This window comes from Brachionichthys hirsutus, chromosome 15 (assembly GCF_040956055.1).
Source record: "Brachionichthys hirsutus isolate HB-005 chromosome 15, CSIRO-AGI_Bhir_v1, whole genome shotgun sequence".
In the NCBI taxonomy this organism is placed as follows: Eukaryota; Metazoa; Chordata; class Actinopteri; order Lophiiformes; family Brachionichthyidae; genus Brachionichthys; species Brachionichthys hirsutus.
This window is the reverse complement of record NC_090911.1, coordinates 9097913-9117547: the sequence shown is the minus strand read 5'-3', so window position 1 is coordinate 9117547 and position 19635 is coordinate 9097913. Positions and strand designations below refer to the sequence as shown.

General features: G+C 46.9%; 1 protein-coding gene across 1 annotated transcript; it reads left to right on the top strand.

Annotated features, from left to right (window-relative positions):
• The first annotated feature begins 328 nt into the window (after positions 1–328).
• Positions 329–14728, top strand: pax3a (paired box 3a). The gene is made up of 9 exons (XM_068749119.1): positions 329–413; positions 908–1143; positions 1649–1778; positions 1925–2068; positions 9807–10006; positions 10525–10690; positions 10819–11039; positions 13551–13814; positions 14711–14728. The coding sequence occupies exons 1-9, from the start codon at positions 329–331 to the stop codon at positions 14726–14728; spliced, it is 1464 nt and encodes a 487-aa protein (XP_068605220.1).
• The last annotated feature ends 4907 nt before the right edge of the window (positions 14729–19635 follow it).

Genomic DNA, 19635 nt, shown 5'->3' with positions numbered 1-19635 from the left:
AGCGACCGCAAATAAAATGTTTGACTCGCATCCATTCCCACAAAGCATCCCCTCAATCTCCGCGGGACTGTCCGCCACCTGCACTCCGGTTTAAACTCTCACCTCAGTGGATAACCGCTTCAGGGGGGGGGGGGGGGGGGGGCTGGCGGGGGGCTGGCGGGGGGGGGAGGGGGTTGAGCGCGTCTCTTGTCGACGCAACCTGTTACTCAACGGAGGGAGGGGAGGCTGCGCGTAACGCAAAAATAAAAGGGCTTTTCGTGGAACTAAAAGCGACGAGGAAAAAGGGCGCGTCGGCTTTAAAGTGTTACCTGACGAAAGGTCAGGGATTATGACGGCGCTCGCTGGAGGTTTACCGAGAATGATGAGACCAACTCCTCACCAGAACTATCCGAGGGGGGGATACTCTCTGGAGGGTAAGTGAGGAAGAGCCACCAGTTGCTGCTCACGAGATGAAGACGCTTATAAATAAGTTCAGTAGAACTGATAGAAATAACAAAGTAGAGTATTTAGATTGTTGTTGTTCTGCTAAACGATGGGGGGGGGGCGTCTATTGTTGATTCCAGTGACAAAACACACGAATGTGTTGGTTTTAAATGATTAATTATAATGAACTATTTATGTCTCATTTCTTCTTGTTCATCTTTTCGTTTTGTCATGATGATGATGATTATTATTATCATCATTGTTAGTATATAGTAGCAGCAGAATTGTATAATATTATTATTATTGTTTTTATTTGAGTCAATAATCTTCCACATTTCATTGGATTTTTGAAAGTAATGATGGACGGATTTTCCTGCGGGTTGTTTCGTCAAAATTTAAAGGCTCTTCTTCAACAGTTTAAAAGTCTCACTATAAGTTTGGAGCATTCGAACTGACTGCATCCCGTTTGCCGCTGCTTGTCCAGTCTCCACTCCTCTGGGACAGGGCCGGGTCAACCAGCTCGGCGGCGTCTTCATAAACGGCAGACCTCTCCCCAACCATATCCGCCATAAAATCGTGGAGATGGCCCATCACGGGGTCCGGCCGTGCGTCATCTCCCGCCAGCTGCGGGTGTCCCATGGGTGCGTGTCCAAAATCCTCTGCCGGTACCAGGAGACGGGCTCCATCAGGCCGGGGGCCATCGGAGGCAGCAAGCCAAAGGTGAGGGGGCAACGTTATAGGTGAATTCACATCGAACTAAAATGCGCAGGAGGACACAAGGATTTTAAATGGGATTCAGAATCAATTATTTATATTCCTTAAAGGGAGCTTATTTCTATTCTCAAACCTTCGTTTTTTCTTAAAATAAAGTTTTATTTCAAACGAATACAAAGTGTGTATATTGAACAATTGCCAGCGGGTAATATGCAATAACAAGATTCAAATAATTTGTATGTGATACAAATATTTTGAGTTTTTAAAGCCTTGTTGTTCAATTAAGCACTAATTAATTTTGTATATGCCAAACTATCATTATAAAAATGTCTAAATGCAGGTTATCAAACGTTCATTAAGGTCCTTTCGGTTTCATTTTTGCGTCACAACCCCCCAAAAAAACAAACATAGTAGATGAATAAACAGTTTGCTGTAAATTTTCATTTGCATAGTAAAAAAAGAAAAAAGAAAAATGTAAGTAATTGAATCTGAAAATGAACCCTTATTACAGCAGAGCGCTTCTACAGAGGTGGACAAGAATATCGAGGAATACAAGAGAGAAAATCCGGGAATGTTCAGCTGGGAAATCAGGGACAAATTACTGAAAGATGGGATCTGCGACAGGAACAACGTTCCGTCAGGTAAGAGGCGACTTCTGGGCCCACGATGGAAATAAAAACAAACATTACAGGGCGCACCTGAGCTCAGCGCAAAACACACAAGAAACCACAGCGTGTGTTTGTTCAGACATGCACATTAACCGTGTGTATTTCTCCGGTCACTTAAGTGAGCGCCATCAGTCGCATCATGCGGTCTAAATTCGGCGGACTTGGTGACGATGAAGAAGAGGATGATGAAGTGGTGAAGAGGGAAATGGAGGAAATCGAACCACGGACGAAACACAGCATCGATGGCATCTTAGGAGACAGATGTAAGTGCAGCGCTCTAACGGAACATTATTCAACTATAATTATTATTATTATTAACATAATTAGTATATTAATAATTATAATAATTATAATGAACATATGCCACCCGCCCATAAAAGTTAAATACGTTTAACCAATAGGCACGGGATTTTTTTTTTAAATGCGTAATCAAACATTTGTCTAACTTTCAAGCTTGAGAATATTTTTTTTTCTCCACACACAATCGGACACTTGAGGATGAACTTCAGGCTCGGCGCACAAAGCACGGAGAGTCCATTGAGGCTCACACCTCAGTTTGGCGAGCACAAAAGCCAAACTGCAGTGAGCGGCTCAGTGGTGTACAAAAAGACGCAGGGGCCTTTCAAAATGGGCAAAGAAAGGGGAGAAAACTGCGCTGACAAAAGGCCGGGAGAAGACATTATGAACCCGCAATGAGCGATGAATTATTCAGGGACGCACCGACAGCCCCAGTGCGCCCTGGTTTATAGACAGCTCGAAGCGTGCGTGGTGAAGTTTGGGGTGTTTTCTAGTGTTTACTGTTTGTCACCTGCAGAAATAAAATCCTTGCGGAGAGGAAGCTGCGGGTTTGGGCGAACACCTGTTGATTTACGACCTGTTGGGTCCGATGCGCGCTGCTGCGGGAGGGAAAGGTTGTTGTTCGAGACATAATGCAGTCCAGTTATTTATTAATGACGAGGCTTTTTATTTATTTAATTTTATTTTATTCTTCTTCCCCCCTTTTTAACCAAACTTCACACAATGACGCGCAGCAGCTCCTTTTTCTTCACTGTTTGCGCAGCTTTGTAGTTTCAGTTCAGTTCCAGGAGATTAAACAAAATATAAAGTTAACGCATTCAAGGGTTGACTCGCGTTTTTTTTTTTTTAAAGATAATAAACATTTCTGACCCAATTTGGATTCACATCGGGCTTTGCGCAAATACTTGACCGGTGCCGTTACTTTTACGCACGGAGCTTTTTGCCCCAGTCTTCGCGTTAGCGAGCGTGACGCCTTCAACCAATGAATCCATTCTCTTCTCTCCACTAGATTAAACCCCAAACCTTTTACTTCTTTCCACTTTCATCTCGGACAGCGTCCGCCCCTTTCCTTTCCGCCCAGGGCGCACACATTCAGCGCACTATTTGCTTATTGACACGTCCCTTTTCCCTCTTCTAGGGCAGACGTGGCCGTAAAACTATAATTTCTGCAATAAATAAATAAAGTATAAGAAAGCAAACAAGTAAATGCAATGAAATTTCTGCACAATTGCACAGCAGGAGCCATTTCATTTTAAATGATCAAAAATGAGGGGAACCCGAAAGAATGTGAAAACATGTTATTAATGAACTGATGCTTTCAGGCTGGTATGAAAGCAAATAACTTGTGCTGCTTTACACCCGTTATGTGACATCCTACATGTAAACTGCTCGGAGACACTTTCCCATTGATATACAGAGCAGCTCTATTTCATTCTTGTGTCTCTTTGTGGAAGTTGTTGTTTCCCCTCCCCCCACTCTTTTATAGCATCTTCATTAGAATGTGAAAAGGCTGTTTTGGGGACTGAGAAGGTGTCTTCTGGCCAAATATTGATTAAGTACATGTTTGCAGAGGCTATTGTTATAGAGGAGAGCGGCCCTGTTGCTCTCTGCCCCTTTCTCCTCTGCCACCATTGTTGGCTTTCCTTAAGTGCTGAGATCAAAGCTGCCTCATTTAGATTTATTTGTCTGGGAAAAGGACTGCTGAAGTTTGTTGGATAAAGTGTACTAATCAGGCCCAGGCTGGCGAGGCATTAGAAAGTGGCTCAGTGTTGGATGGAGCATTGTGGGAAAGGGATGCTTGCCGGATTGAATCCGATGCTTAGCTGTTTATAAGATCTGTATAACTGTTGAGTTATGGAGGGGCTGCAGTGGGCACTTAAATAACATGCATGGTTGGGCTACGGCTTGTCATTTATCCAATCTGTCCATACAGCGGGCGTGAATCCAACTCAGGGTGTCTCCTTGTGATTCACTCAAACTGGAGGAACGAATAGTGTAACTGTCAAGATCTTGTTTTTTTGCCATGCACGACACTTGTGCCATCCTTCCCAGTATTTACTGGTGTTAGCGCTTTAGCCTCATTTAACTAATTAAGGTAATCAAAGTCATGAAAGAGGAGTGTAGCCACTTTTGCGAGAGCCGTTTTACGGCCAAAGGGGGGGTGGCGGCAGAGAGAAGGAAAGAGAAGAGGGGGGAAAAAAAAGAAAGCTCAGAAATACAAATAGTCAAAGGGATAACTTTTCTTTAAAGGGAGTCCTGCGGTGCCGCGCTGAATGAGCCCAGTTCTTTCAAATCTGCCATGGTGAACGCAGTCAACATGTAATAATTGGTTTCATTGAGGTGCATTCCAACAATCTGCTGCCATTCTCCTGCCTCTATTGTCCACAGGCAGGCAAATAGCCAGAGGGACAGGAGGAATCAAGTGCTGACAAAACATGAAAGATTTAGCTGCTTTTGTCGAAAAGGAGCCGAGCAGCACTTTGTTTGTGTAAATAAACTGGGTTACCGGCTCCCTGCGACTCTGGCGTGGGTTTGGAGTGATGGAAATTTATCGGGAGTATGTCTGGAAAGCAGAGGGATCTCATTTATGTTTGTACACATTTGGCTGGTGATGGTGGAAAAACTCTTTTGAGTCCAAGTCGTCTGATCCAACTTTAAAAAGTTCAAAGTTTAAATCCTCATGACGATTCGACTGATGACAGCGATGGCTAGATGGCAAGATGGATAGACAGACAGACAGACAGACAGGCAGGCAGGAAGATGATAGATAGATAGATCGATAGATAGATCGATAGATAGATAGATAGATAGATAGATAGATAGATAGATAGATAGATAGATAGATAGATGGACGTTGGCATGATTTTCAAGACTCTCAGAAAAAACCCACAGCGGCTGATCTGCAGCTGAATGCGGACTCTATGCTTCATTAAAGCCTCTTTCTCTGTTGGCACCTTCATTGTGATCCTCCAATATTAATTCAAAGGACAATTAATGAATGCAGGCCAACTTTGAAGTAATGGGCTGGGGTCCTGCCCCAAGCCGGCCCCTCGGCGCTGATGTACTCTCCACATTCTCCCCACTAACCCCAGAGACACTGTTGAAGTGACTGAAAGAGAAGCAGTGAGCAATGGAAGGTCAAGGAGAGGAGGCCTGGAAGAAGAAAAAAACCCTCTCTATTTCCTTGGAAGTATTAGCCAAGCAAAACTCCGTGATGGGGAGGATAAAGGGGTGTGAAGAGAAAAGGGTCGGGGGGCCAGGAGACTTCGCAAAGAGGAACACAATGGGATAGTTAATTGAGTAAAGCTAGACAGTGTTGTCAATCACTTAACTTTGTTGAGCCTCGGTTTTTTTGTGGAGCTGTTTCATCCAGGACATTGCACATTATGGACACGCCAGTATTTAACAGTTTCTGTCTTTATTCATTAAAAAAAAGACCAGAAATCATTTATTTTCTACATTTGGCCCAAATCTATATAAATAAAATAAAAGGTTATTTCAAATCTAATAAAAATGCAATCAATACATCACCAGAGAGTTTGTAGAGTAAAAAGTTTTTTTTTTTTTAAGTAAAAAAGAAATGTTTGGAATGCCATTACGGAAGCGTTGCGAGGTCAGCGGTGAGGCCGTCTCCGCTGCAGAGCCGTGTGTTGTTTGTGAAAAGGTCAGCCGCTGACCTTGGGTCACTGGACTGTTAAAACTATCAGACCCCAAGAAAAAGGGGTTACAATAATATCTGGGGTGAAAAATAACAGCCCTCAGACTCCCTGATGTCAGCCCAGGGAGTGAGCAAACGCTTCCACTGTAACGTCAGCCTGGATTTGAAGTTTTTCCCGCTGTGCAGATGGATGCTGGTCGACCAGAATGGGGCGACTGGGTTTGGTTTGCGTGTCTGCTGGTTAGAGCTCGTTTGACTGGAACGTGCGACAGACCGGCTTGTTGCTTTATCCCCCCATGTGGGTTCTGTGCTGCCGCTTTGTCCCTGACCCGAGGGTGGAAACTGTCACCTAACTGCACCGCGGTGGAACCGGGATAATAACCACCACACACTGGGAACACATAATGGGCACGGAGGGCCATTTGTGGCTTTTTGGTCACTTCTCCGATATTAGACAGAGATACATCTTTCAAAGTCGTATCGGCGGCTACTTCTTTTGTCCGTTAAGTGCCAACCTCCTGCTCTCATTCGCTTCATTTTATTTTGCCTGTCCTGCACATCATCGTCTCCCTCTCCCCTTCTCTCGGTCTGACCCCCTCTTTTCCCAGGCAGCTGCAGGTTCCTAAGGGCTCTTTAGCAAGTCAAGTGAGCAGCCCACTCACTCCTACTTTTCGTTTAACTGTTAACCCCAGCCGAGTCCTGGAGCTGTCAGTTAACCATTCTTTCCCTCCGGTGCATCTGCTCGCTCCTGCTCTATGCTGGCGCGCCACTATTTCATTCAGTGGCCCACTCACGCTACGCATTCTGTGGCCTGAAAGGACCAGATCTACTTCCCTGGGCAAATAAATAGTTCATTTGTCTCTTCTGCCTTTTGTTTTGTGCTGGGAACACATGTTGCCGGCTAAATTACCTTCTGTATTAGTAGCTCCTGGAGGATGGGCCAGCCAACCCCTACCAAAGCAAGCCTATAAACCGGCCCACATGCTCCACATAGCCTTCCCTTTTCTACTTCCTTCCCCTTTCTCTCTCCTCCAGTAGTTACTTTCAGATCTATTTGGCTTCTCTCCCAGTCTTTCATGCACTTTCCCACCTCATTCATGTTTTTGCTGATCTGTTTTCTCTTTATAAAACATCTCTTACACGGATATGTTGCGCAGTGAATTTTTGGCAAAGTCCTGGCAGATGCAGCAAACAGAATTTTTCCTGCATTTCGGGGTCCTTGCTAATTTTTTTATTTTCCCTATTTGAGGCTCTGGCCTTTGCGTGGCTGAGGAGCGGCGCCGTCCATTGCCTGTTGATGTTTGGAGCGTGTGCACAAACATTCCGTGGAATTCTTTCATTGATTTTTTTTTTTTAACCGGTAATCTAATAGAATCTGGTCAGAAAACGGTGCCTGTTGAATTCACTTGTTGAATGTGTCTCTCTGATACTACCCTCCAAACGATGTTAAACAAATAATCCACTATCAACTCCATCTGAATTAGCTTGTTATTAGTTTTACAACTTTGATCGTACTTCATCTATTTTGATTTATGGGTAATTCTGCAGAAGCCCCAATTTCCTCCGGAGGGATAATAATACATATTTCTATTGAGGCTGCTGTAGTAGTCACACCCAAACCTGTGAGTGGCCATGGGGGGGTTGGGCTGCCTGGCGCTTTAGCTGCAGCGTAAAATTTGATTTGGATGTTTAAGTAAGGAGGCCGAGGACTCCCTTTGTGTGACTAGTATCCTCCCTCGGGTGTTTGTTGCGAGAATGTGTGGGAACAGCCCTCTCCGAGTCTGCTCCGGCGTCAGCGGGCCTTTAAAGTAGAACCGCAGCGGCATTAGAGCCTCGTCAGAAAACGATCGTGATGTGGAGGCGCTGACGGCCGAGAATGGAGAACGAGACAAGGGAAACAAATGGATGAGATGGAAGGACGGGTCCACTTTAAAGCAAACCAGCACCCCCATTTTTTTTCCCATGCTTGGCCTCTCACTTCCAATCCCCAGCATCTTCTTCAGGTGCCTTCAGCCTCCCATCTCCTTTCCATGTCAAACTCTTCAACTCCCCCCCCCCCAAACTCTGTGCCCCTCAGGCCGTGGAAGGAGGGGATGAAGGGGTGCTCCCCTGCTGTGCCTCTCCACAGCCCCCACTGGCCCTTCGCCGGACGCCTTTGTACCCCGACCCCATCCTTCCCGCCCTTCATTCCCCCACTCAGCCCCCGGCTCTACACACCCCACCTCTCCCTATTGCCCCCACCCCCCACCCCCTCCTCCTCCACTTCCCTGCTGGGCAGGTGACAGGCCCCTGAATGCGGGCTCGGGCGTCCCTGATGGCTCCTACAGATGGAGCGTGGTAATCGGCCCAATAGAGCCCTGCCACAGGCTTTTCCCCGCTAAGATACAAAAGGCCCGGCCACATCACTTCCAAAAAAAAAAGAAGAAATAAAAGAAAAGAAGAGAAGACAGAGGAAGAGAGCAAAAGAGAAAGTGCAAGCCAAAGGATGACAAAAGCAACACTGTCATTTGCTATTAAGGGAGCGTCTGTGATGGAGTGTTTTCTCTGTAGTTACTATTAATAATAAGGGGGGGGGGGAGGGGGGGCAGAAATAAAAGGGGCAAAGGCGGACAGATCATCCTCCACCCCGCCGTTAACACGAGTTACAGTGCCGCTGCATTATTCCCTGCGCCGTCATTGGTTCTCCATCTTTTCACCTCAGTATAAATTGTTAGGATATTAAATACTACTCAACTTATTAAAGAAGGTAGAACTAACTTACCCCCCCCAAAAAATAAAAGTTTATTATTCATGTTGTGTGGCCTTCTCAAAATGGTCTAAGAAGGCCTCATTCCTACATAAACAGACCACAGACAAAGGTCCGTGTGCACGGTCGCCGATCGTCTGGGAGCCTCGGCGCCACCGTGGCACAACTCGGTTCAAATCTAAGAGCTGTTCTCTTCATCTCGTACGCCGGCTGTCCGGAGCACAGCGGCATTTCCCAGGGAGCAAATCCGTATGTAATGCCTGGTCAGACGCACGCTGGCAACCGGTGCAAACATTTCCTGCTTGGCTCCAGAGGCTCCAGAGGCAAGGGGAGACCCTAACCCCCGCCCCCATGGCTGATTGGGCACTTTTTTAATTAAAGCTTTAAATCTGGAGGGCAGAGGGAGAATGAATGGTCTGGGGAAACAGATAAGCCCTATTACTCTACTGAAGCCTTTTTGTTGCCTACACCTGTCCCCCTGCTTTTCAGCGTTCAACTTCTTTCTCACTTTATGTCTTTGCTGTATGTCTGAGTGCCCAAAAGGTGCAGTGAACCTTTCTCAAGGGGCTTTTAGAGGGCCCATTGGGGTGTAGATTGGGGAGCAGAGTCCAACTCTTTCTGCCTTGCATCCATCTGTTTTTGACACATTGTCATAGGCCACGCTCATCGGGTGGAAGCCCATCGCAGCGATGCAGCAGATGCATGTTTGTGCATGTGACTGCGAACGAAGATGGGGGGATTGCAGGCATATAATGGTGCACAAAGGCAGGCTGTCACGCTAGATTGTGGAGCCTAATCATTATTTAATAGATGGGAACCCCCCCCCCCCCAACAAAATGCAGCAACGGGTTCTCCGTCCCATGTCTCAAGCCTTCATTGATTCGCTTCTTCTGCTGAATTAGATCCCAATAGCTGTCTCTCAACAACCAGGTTGCTCTCTCCTGCCCTCAACTGAACAAACAGATTAAAAAGCTCCTGCAAATGGCTGCCCCCCCGCCCCCTCCCGATGGGCCCTTATAAGCATAGCGCACAGCATGGCTAAGAGAAGGAGAGACACAGTGTCCCAGGACATAGATGCCCCAGAGGGATCTAGTCCTCTTTAATCCGTGTTCAAGTAGCTTCTGGCTTTTGATCCCCACAGAAACCACAGAGGAGCTTGAGGAAACAGGGGGGGGGGCATAATCTGAAATTGCACCATGTCTTGTATTTAGCATAATCTATTCTCTCAATCAGCATGTTGTTCCCAGTTTAATATTCACCATAAGGTTTTAACGACCTGCTTGCGTTTTGCCTTTTCCAGCGAGTCACTCTGACGAGGCCTCTGACGTGGAGTCAGAACCCGGCCTGCCCCTGAAGAGGAAGCAGCGTCGCAGTCGGACCACCTTCACCGCCGAGCAGCTGGAGGAGCTGGAGAGGGCCTTTGAGCGGACGCACTACCCTGACATCTACACCCGGGAGGAGCTGGCGCAGCGCGCCAAACTCACCGAGGCTCGAGTTCAGGTTAGACACAGGCTGGGCAGAAACACTCCACAGCCTCAAAGCGCCGGTCGTGGATATGTGTCATGTGGGAGTTGAATTGCCTTGGGAGGTTGCCAGACATTCCTGACAACGATTAGACATGTGCCCTCATGTCTGACCCCCCCCCCCCCCCCCCCCCCTCCCGCCCCGCACTTCTCCACATGTATTGACACAATCGCCCCAGACACTGCATGCACTGTGCACAAACACAAATTCTCATCTTTGTCAGACTCTCTGCATAAAGAGCGATGTAACGATCCCAAAATAGACGCCTGTTTCACAAAAAAAGCGTGCTAACATGCTATAGGCTTTAGCAACCGGAACAGCCCCCCCGGCGGTCGCATAAAGATGTAATGTCTGCCGTTTTCACTGCACGCCGCAGATGTCATGACCTGTGGTCGGTTCGCTTGAAATAGAGCAGCGAACACAGACGACTGTCTCTAACGTGCCCGCGTCACTTCAACGAACACTCGACACTCTTGTCTTGGTCCGTCTCTCAGGTTTGGTTCAGCAACAGAAGAGCCCGATGGAGGAAGCAAGCTGGAGCTAGTCAGCTGATGGCATTTAACCACCTCATCCCGGGCGGGTTCCCTCCATCGGCGATGTCGGGTCTGCAGCCTTATCAGCTCTCCGACAGCCCCTACACTCCTGGTTCGATCGCCCAAGGTGGGTTAAGATAAAGATTAAAAATAAAAAAACAGTCAACAATCAACGCTTTAAAATTATATAGTCAAGATATAGTGCAGATTTGATGCCTCCATGCTATTTCAAGCCAAGCGTCTGATTCCTAACAGCGTCCGAGCAGCCCGGCACAGTCCACCGACCGCAACCTCTGCCCCCCACCGCTGTCCACCAGAGCGGCCTCGGCTCCTCGGTGGGGTCCCAGGAAGGAGGCTCGGCCTACTGTCTGTCATCTGGACGTCACGGATTCTCCGGATACTCGGACAGCTTCGTGGCGCCGACAGGACACGCCAACGGCGTCAACCCAGCGATCGGCAACGGCCTCTCGCCGCAGGTTGGTGCCATCTCCAAAGAAGGCAGAGCAGAAAGCGTGAGCCGATAAATACCTAGCGTATATGTCGTACGAGCAGAAAGGACGCCGGTCGTTCTTCACGGCGCTTACGAGAGCCGAGAGGTGTCATTGCAGTGACATTGATGAAAACCCTGTTAGCGCGGGAAACACGGTAGCTTTTCATGTTCATTTATTCCGATGAGCCGTTCCTCGGATTCGAAATGCGGTAGACGTCAATCTTTTGGGTAACAGGGGGGGCGAGCAGATACGAGGACGGATGCGCGGACGACGGATGATGACACAAATCAAAACTGAAAAGACAATTATGGTCGATTACACAGTCATCAGCGTACATCACTGGCTCCCTACCAGCCAAGAGGATGGACTAACAGGCGGAAAACGAGCTTTTAACCGCCACAAAGGGTGGCTGGCCCACATGCAATGCATGCTGGGTACTAATTCCCATGAGAGAGAATTTCAGGCTCCTGTCAGACACAGATAAAAAAACGGCTTCAGGCAGGTTTGTTGCTGCGTGAATGCCTGCGAGTGTGTGTGTGTGTGTTTTTATACTTACAATGTATAATGTTTACTTTTAAACATTATTTCTCGTGATTTTTTTTATGGCCATAGAACTGATAAAGTGATGAAGACGATGACAGGAGACAATTCACACCAGCGATCGATGGTTCTAATCTCGGGCCCAAGTTTTTTAAAAACTTCGCTGCTGACGCATAAACAATATTTCTGTAGTGTGAATGCCCCCCCCCCCCCCCCCCCCCCCCTCAGGTCACAGGATGACTTGAACGCCAGTAAAGAGGTCAAAGGTGCTTTGGCCTCATGGATGGTTTCAGCATTAACCTTTAGCAGATAGAGCTCCGTACAGAACGGACGTCTCACCTCCTTCATGGAATGTGTCCCCCAGTCTGGAATTGCAATCACGGAATAGTTCCAGTGTCTTAATTGATTGGAATGAAGTAATCTATCCCCTTGTAACAAAGTGTGTAATATATGCAAATGACTCACTTTGTTGGCTAATTTGTTTTAATTCATGTATTCACTGCAGCTGCTTGAATGTATACGGCAAAGCAGCTTCCTCCGTTTCCGACGAGGACGGCATTAATTCGCCGATTTTAACTTAATAAGAGGGAAGGGAAGGAGAATTGATTGAATTCTCTGACAGCGACGGTCGACACGTGAAGCATGAAGGCCTCTCTGCACTTTGCAAAACTTAAGTTTTCGTTGGCAGCTCCCACAGCTTGGTCCATTTTGCGTTAAATCTCTCCCTGGAATTATCAGACTATCTAAACTCCAGATCTGTCAGTAAAGAAAAACGACTCCCCAGTATCCATCGGGAGATTCAGAGGTTCAGTTACCTCCAGATATGGTCACGTTAGAGCGCTGCAGAGTTTTAATGTGGATAAGATTGACTTTAGATAGGTGATACTGTCTGAGCGGCTAGCTCTGTGTTTGGCGCTTCAGTCCGGCCACCGGCTTCCCTCCGGTGTTGGATCTCTGGCGTCTTACTGCTGATCTGGCGCATACCAAAGGAACCCTTTCTCACCAAGGAAAGCGAGCGGCCGGGATTTGCACCCCCCACAAGACCTAATCCCCGGAACAACCTCAAAACAGACACCAGTGGGACCTGCTGCCGTTTTGCAGTTGCTGACTGGGGGGGGGGGGGGGGAATGAATGCACGGAGCACATCGATAGACTCAATGCTAACACGGGATGCATAGTCCAGGAGTGTGAGATCAACTCAGCTGCACATCGCATCAAAGACAACATTCATTTAGTGTATTTTTGCTTTTGGTCTTCTCCTACTTGGACGGTAACCTCTTTTTCCTTCTATAACTTACAACCCTAACTTTGTTTTTTTCTTAAAGACATTTTCATGACTTCGGTTCTCACGCAAACCTTCATGCAGCTGTTCACTATGTATCACTGATACCCCTAAAAAATACTTATATTACACACTCTCTCTCTCTCTCTCTCTTTCTCGCTCTCATAATTCCACATTTAGGGGAGGTAGGAGTCACACACATAAAAAAAAAAAAACACACAGTGCTCCACGTTCCCATGTACCCTTTGACCTCCTCACCCCGGCCTCTCAAGGATACGGTGAATTTGGGGCATCAAGAGCAAATCAGGGTGGGAGAGAGACAAGAAGAGAGAGCGCTGAGGAGACCCAACTCATCAATGAATGCAAAGAAATCTGTTCAAATTTTTTTTTTTTTGTCAAACTAGACAATTAACTCTCGCTTTTTGACAGTAGTTCTTTTTTTTTTTAGCTTTTCCTTTACAAGAAGTCTGAAAATAAGGAAAAAAATAAATATATGATGAAAGCATCTGTAGCTATGACAGAACATATTAGTTGTATAAAGGGCTAACCCTTTTAGCCACCATCAGCTCTTTAATCAATCTAGCAGAGTAAAGGGAAACCACATGTGTGACAGTAACAAGGAGGGAGCGGGCCTATCTGAGTCTCTGTTCATTTCTCCCCCCCCCCCCCCTCAGGTAATGGGCCTACTGAACCCAGCAGGAGTACCACATCAGTCCCAGAGCGACTTTGCCCTCTCGCCTCTGACCGGAGGCCTGGAGCCCAACGGTGGCATGGCCTCCAGCTGCCACGGCTCCCAGCGCCTGGAGGCTCTCCCGGGTCTCACCAGTATGCCCACCTTGCCCAGCAGCCAATCTTACTGCCCTCCTTCTTATACCTCTCCAGCCTACGCCATGGACCACCATCCACCCTACCAGTACGGACAGTACAGTCAGAGCAAGGTACGCTTGACAATCGCTCGTGTGTTGAAACCCATTTGGATTGGTTGGACCTCTCTGATTGAGCGAGCTTCTCGAATCGCCCCTGAAATTACTCGTAGATTAGAGTTTACATTACCATCATCAGAGATGCAGAAGGCACCCTGTCAAACACACACACACACACCCATATGATGAACCGGCCTATCAAACCCTCAGTGTGGCTCACCTATCCATGTAATGACCCCCCCCCCCCCTCCATGTAATGAGGATAGCCTCCGAATGAAAGAGAGCCGCTTTCCCCAAGCGTGTTTGACAGGAGGGAGCTTTGGGGGGGGGGCATGTATGTTGTTTGGACTGATCTGGGGTTCTGGGGTACATGACCACATGCTGACTGGCCCATCAGTGGCAACATCTTGATGCCATTAATTTATCCGGGGCCCGGGAGAGACCCACATGTAGCTAAAGGGGGGTTTGGTTAAACGTGCGTACATCTACGTGTATCTGTGCGAGTGTGTAAAAGGAGGCTCGTCAACAGGGGGAGATTATGACCCCTGGCAGGTCAGGATTAGAACCATGTGTCCCCACTTGGGTCCAGATTAAAGTTGTTATTGATTAGTGGAGCAGATCCAGGAGACGCAGGATCAGGCTCAGTCCTGGGCTCCTTTTCTGTTGAAAGCATGTCGAAGGAGATTCTCAAAGCTCTTCACCTGTTTTTTGGAGTTTTATTATTTAACCCAGCTCCCCCCAATTTCCACTCTCACCTGCTCTTGTCTGGTCTTAAACACCCCTCCACCACCCTTTTCTCATTTAACCTCCCATTTTACACCTTTTCTGCACCGCCGACCCGTCAGAGGATTTTAAGCGGTTACAGCTGAAATGTCCTTAACTCTACCTCTGCCTTACCCTGCTCTCCTCAGGTGCCTTTCATTATATGAAGTCTCCAACACGGCCGGAACGGGAGGCTTCCCAGCCAGCCTGATATTCATTCCCCCCCCACCCCCGAGGACAGTTTGGGTGGGTGAAGGGGGTTGAGGTTCCTTTAGCAACAGGAACTGGCTGAGAAGGAGGTGTAGTGATGGCGACGGAGGAGGCCGATTGGAATAATTGGGACCAAAGGCACAGCCTCTCCTGTTACTCTGCGTGGGCGAACGTCGGGAAGCAAAAAACACGAAAGACTATTTTTTAAAGAGACAGCGATTCAAGTTGATCCGGAATCAGTGAGCCTCTCAGCGCTTTGTCTTCATTGCCACGTCTTAGGATAACAATATTTACAGTGTAACAGACATCGGGAGGGGGGGGGGGGAACGACATGCGGCTACACCAGGAGAACGAGCAGAAACGCATTGATTGGCACGTGGTGGAGTCCCAACTGCAACCCAAAGAAAGTGCAATACATTCATACCTCATGTGATTTAAATGATCCCCCCCCCCCCCCGGATTTTAAACAAGCTCTCTTTCTTATGTCATTAATGTCGGGTTGCAGGCGTTGCTCAATCAGTGGAAATCATCAAGTTTAACAAGCAGTGAGCTTTTCACAAAGCCAAAAAGTCCTCTTCCGGTGAAATATTCCGCCTGACAGTTTTCCCTGGTGAAATATTCCGCCTGACAGTTCTTCCCTGTGTGTGTTGAAGTTGGAAACATTAGATCCATTTCTTATTTATTTAGTGTTGTCCAGTGTCGTTGGAGGGTTTCGTCTCCTATGTGCTTAAACCAGTCTTACACAATGTTCATATATGTGGGATTTTTTTTTTTTTTTTGTAAAAGAAATTCATTTACATTGCTGTTAAATGTTTTTTTTGTTGTAATGTGTACCATACAGCACTATTTACTATTTATAATAAAGTGTATTAAAAATGCACAGAAGCTGCAGCTGCCGCCGTGTAAACTGAAGTCGTGATTTTTAGATCATAATTGTTCAATTTAATCTGACGTTTGGGCAACAATTCAACACATTTCAGCCCCTTGGATTTCATTTTAAACTTTAATGTTAGAAAATTACAAATTTGCAATCATGTCAAGTTAAAATTTCTGTGAGTCATTCTCTCTTTTTTCCTGGAACACTAAATCTATAAATATATCTCACTTCATAAACATTCCTTTTGGACACATTCCTGCTCCCTATTGTTTCCTCCACAGCCCTTAATGACTAAAGCAGAGCTGCTATAAATTATGGGAGCACAGTGCCCCCCCCCCCCAGTAACACCCAGACATCACTCACTGACATGGCAACGCTGAATTCTGATGGTTACGTGTGTTAGCAGACGCCTATTTTTTTTTAGGGATCAGGTGTGCAGCTGTCTATATCATTCATATGTGAATAAAGAAAACATGCATAGAAAAAAACCCCAAAAGTATTCGTTGAACGTGTTTTAAATCTGAAATGTTATCGTGTCCGTTTTTCAGTCCATCAAGGCAGCGTCCCATTTCTCTGTTTGCTCGCCACAAACATTTTGAACAAGTGCTCCCCACTTGTGAGACACAATGAGCGAAAGAGCCAAATGGGCTGCTCCGGAGCAGAAGGTCAGTCAAGCAGCGACACTCTGGAGACAACTTAACCTTTGACCCCAGCACTCTTTTGAAATGAGGGGAACACTTGACTGGATCTGACAACTATCCAAGTATATCTGTCTGCAGCTTTAAAATGAAAGGGGGGGGGGGGGGGGGGGGACAGAGCAGAAAGAAGGGACTTGCTGCAAATAAAAAAATCCAGCTATAGGAATGTTTTTTTAAATATAATATTGTGTATAAATCATTCAGAGGTCTTTATAGTTGCCCGCTTGGAATATTTCGGTGGCTCCCAGTGAGACAGCACGGGTGTGTGCTGTATATCTCCCACCTTATCAAGCCCTCTGAAGTGTGAGTGGACGAGGCACAGCATGCCTTTCCTAAAGCGGTGACTCTGCCCGACTCTCACACTTTCCATCCGGGGTGCTTTGGCAGTGGCCGTTTTGCTCTCTGATGCCTTTTGGTCCATTGGACTACCATCCATATCCTTTGCTTTAGTCCATCTTCCCATTTAAATTCAGGCATGGCACACATGAACCGGACCCTCCTGCTTCTCCTCCTGTCCAAATGCCAGCAGATTCTGGAGGACGCCGGCGGCGACGGACGGCAAATCAACGTCTCCGGCAGCACAGTGAGCCCTCTGTCCAGCGCCAGCACGCCGGCCACCGTCTCCAGCTCCAGGCAGACTTACAACAACGCTTACTTTTACATCCTGTTTGTCATGGTCTTCTACTCCTTCTTGGCCATGACGCTTTTCAAGTGCATAGGCAGCGACGAGGAGAAGAGGGAGCCTTACGAGGAGTTCATAGGTGGCGGACAGCGGTCGACACAAAAGTTCAACACTGGCCACATGGTGGAGAGGTTTGACTTTGAAGAGGAGAGCAGCCTGTGAGGAGGGGGGATGGGGGGGGGGGGGTTGGCAGTCAATAAGCCAGAAAAACTTCAGCACCGAGTCGTCAGGCATGACCTGCTAGTGACTTTTTCCAAAACCTGCAGTAAGTCCCCCCCCCCCTCTCTCCCCCTTCCGTCTGACAATCAGAAATCTCACGCAAGCTGGCAGGAGGAGAGGAGGAGAAGGAGGAGGAGGAGGAGACGGCCGCCTCTGATGATCTGAGAGGAGGGTGGAAACATGGAGAAGCGTGGGTCAATGGTAGGCCGGAATCTCCTCCTGTGAGGCCCAATCAGGATCAATAACACAGCGGCTTTCAACAAGCACACGCCACAGGGAAGCAGGGATACCTCCCCGGAGTGATGGTGTTGGACAGCCTGGACAGTGTGTGTGTGTGTGTGAGGGAGAGAGAGAGAGAGAGAGTATTGACCTGCTATTGGATTTTCCATTCACTGAATTAAAATAACTGGATGCTCTGAGCAAATTAAACACGTTTTTTTGAGTGAATTCCAGGTGCAGATATCTCTGTTTAAACCTGCTGTTAAAAATCTAATATATGATGTCATTTCCACGCATGTCTTCTTTCAGAATCAACTGCTACTAACTTTATCAACAAAAAAAAAAATCCCATTTTATGAAATGTATGCATGCATGCCAATAATGTTTCTAATTTAAATAAAATGTTGTTCCACTGGCTAATCGAGTCTAATTAGACCCATGCAATAGTCGGGGTCGGGGACATTCTTTACGTTGTAACTGATCTTCAGAGACTCGACTGGGCAGCTACAGGGCGGCTTCGACCTCACCACGACCCCGTGTGATCTAAGTTTACAAAGCCAAACATGAACCCGAGACTGTAGAATTAACTTCAATTGCAGCGTTTCAGGGGAGCGTTCACCTTTTGCAGGACTTCTTCAGATTAGCAGACTGGAAGCGACCAGAGGCCAGAGATGAAGGCAAACATGTACTGAGGAAAGAGAAGAAAGTCTTCCCCGTGTTTTTTTTTTTTTTGCATGATGGCCTTCTGTGCATTTAAACTCCAGGGTCAGAGGTGGACTGGACCGACAACACGGGCCTAATCTAAACTATCCTCCTGAAGAGGCCATACGTGGATCCGCTTCCGCTAAATAAATTCATTTTTTCTCATTCACCACCCTTCAAGTATTATTTATGCGACCAAAGAGAACACTGCCTCTTTGTTCCCCGTGAGCCAAACATTTGGACTTCCTGTCAGGAAGAACAGGATCAGTAAACATGAAGCTTTAAGAAACGTTGTTGCATCGCCAAGATGCTTGTTTTAAAAAAAGAAAACTCAAACCCAAAGCGAATGTGTGATTTAGCCACTGAAAACATTCTACTTAATTACATCGAACATTGTGGATCGAGTCTCAAAAAAAAAAACTATCTGACAGAAAGATGATACAGAAATGTGACTGCTTGTGTTTTTAGTATAAATAATGTGACAACATCCAACTGTCACTCATGACAACCCCACATTTGTGCTGCTGCACTGTTTGTTGTGTTCATCCTCAGCTGCTGAGCTCCACACACACACACACACACACACACACAGACTCCCACGGCGTCCTTGCAGAGGAAGCGGTGTAAACACGTGGACTCTCCAGTGGAGCTCCACGCGATGCTCCGGGGCGGCCAGACCGACGCTCAACTTGGATGGAGTCTCGTGGTTTCACATGCAGGAGCGCAGCAGAAGAGAAACCGTGAGGATGTGCTGCCATCTGCTGGCGAAGATGTGACAAGTCATCTGACCGACACTAACACACTTTATATCTGAAAGCAAATCTCAAAGTGCACAATAGTATAAAAATAAATAACATAAAATCAAGCAATTACAATGGCGTCTATTAGGTGCGTAAAAACATGTGAACCTCATCATTAGCTGGAGCAGCCAGTCACCGGCCACTCACTGACGCACAATGGAAAATAGCACAGAATGAATTTTTAAGTGCTTGTCATTTTCAATTGAGGTTAGGCTGATGCACAAGACCGTATCAGCTGTGCCTAATTACGCAAGAGCGCACCTTAGAGGGAACGTTGGTCCCATCTTTTACCAGCAAGGTGCACCAGAGATGAGGACTGACTCCAACAAGCGGTCTGTTCTCCAGTCATGCGTCATCTGGTTATGTTCTTGACGGCGTTTGTTGAGCAGGATTATGGAAAAAATGCTGGATGGATCTTGATGATGAACCTGAAGACGGGTCTTGTTCTAATTTAGATCATTAAATTTTGAGAGTGAAACCTCTGGATCTCCCCGCCATTTACTTGTAATGGAGGCTTTTAAAAATGCATTCAATTCACTCACCAAAAATCAGTAATGAAGGAGTCCGGTACGCACAATCATGCAAAATGTCTTCTGGATCCGATCGAGAATGAGGTCAGGAAAAAAAAAGCAACTTTGAAAACCCCACTTAAAGATTCAAAAGTCAG

What these genes read in the sequence shown, in the direction of transcription:
- pax3a (XM_068749119.1), top strand. Translation starts at nt 329, where the DNA reads ATGACGGCGCTCGCTGGAGGTTTACCGAGAATGATGAGACCAACTCCT. An exon ending in TCCTGGTTCGATCGCCCAAG is followed by an intron (nt 10,691 to 10,818) that starts GTGGGTTAAGAT and finishes GATTCCTAACAG; the next exon opens with CGTCCGAGCAGCCCGGCACA. An exon ending in GCAACGGCCTCTCGCCGCAG is followed by an intron (nt 11,040 to 13,550) that starts GTTGGTGCCATC and finishes CCCCCCCCTCAG; the next exon opens with GTAATGGGCCTACTGAACCC.